The 810-nt window shown below is 55.3% G+C and overlaps 1 protein-coding gene across 1 annotated transcript in view; it reads right to left on the reverse strand.

Annotated features, from left to right (window-relative positions):
* Positions 1-288, reverse strand: part of LOC123095901 (26S proteasome non-ATPase regulatory subunit 8 homolog A) — a 3235-nt gene extending 2947 nt beyond the window's left edge. Inside the window, exon 1 of the mRNA XM_044517471.1 lies at positions 1-288. This exon is cut by the window's left edge and continues 1 nt beyond it. Coding sequence (XP_044373406.1) covers positions 1-96 — 96 coding nt within the window. The 5' untranslated portion in view covers positions 97-288.
* Between the last annotated feature and the right edge of the window lie 522 nt (positions 289-810).

The raw sequence follows: 810 nt of genomic DNA on the forward strand, positions 1-810 counted from the left end.
CGAGAGGAGGGTCGAGCAGACGTCGAAATTGCTGGCCTTGAAGGCCGCCTTGAAGCGGTCGAACAGCTGCGTCACCTCCACCAGCTTCGGATCCATCGGAGGCGGGGGGCGGCGGCGGAGCTGGAGCTTCGAGTCGAGTCGCGGATTGGAGCCGAGGCTGAGTGGGATCTCTCCTGCGGCGGGAGAGATCGAGGCGGAAGATTAGGGTTCGAGTCTCCTCCAAGGCTCGATCGGGCGCCGCGGGGGAAGAGCTAGCGGCTGTGTATACTCCTCCTCTCCTCTGGGGCTGTCCTACTCGGCTTCCTCCTCTTTCTGTGAAAAAAGAAAAAAGAATCAAATAATAATAAATCAAAACGTTTTTTTATTAAAAAAGGGTTGTAGGAAACGCGAAAAACAACACGTAGACATGACATAATTTTTATATTTGCGAAATTCCACTTTGCTTTTTATTTACGAAATCTATTAACCCAACTAGTACGGACTAGACCTGGGCATGGGCAGCCCGGCCCGACGACCCAGCCCAAAAAACCCGGGCCGGGCTTTGTGTTCGGGCCGGGCTCAGGCCTAGAAATTTGACCCGTTGCGTATGTCAGGCCGGGCTCGGGCCTGGGAAATATGTCAGTTTACACGGAGGCCCGACCCGGCCCGGCCCGAAATTGATGTTTTTAGTTTCTTCAGCCGGGCTCGGGCCTACATATACGTTTTCTCGGCCGGGTCGGGCAAGGCTCGGGCTTAGACTTTACAAGTCATGCTTTGACAGGCCCGACCCGAAACCCGACCCGGCCCGAGGAATGCCCAAGGGCAATGCTA

The sequence above is a fragment of the Triticum aestivum genome, chromosome 4D (genome assembly GCF_018294505.1).
Source record: "Triticum aestivum cultivar Chinese Spring chromosome 4D, IWGSC CS RefSeq v2.1, whole genome shotgun sequence".
Lineage (NCBI taxonomy): Eukaryota > Viridiplantae > Streptophyta > Magnoliopsida > Poales > Poaceae > Triticum > Triticum aestivum.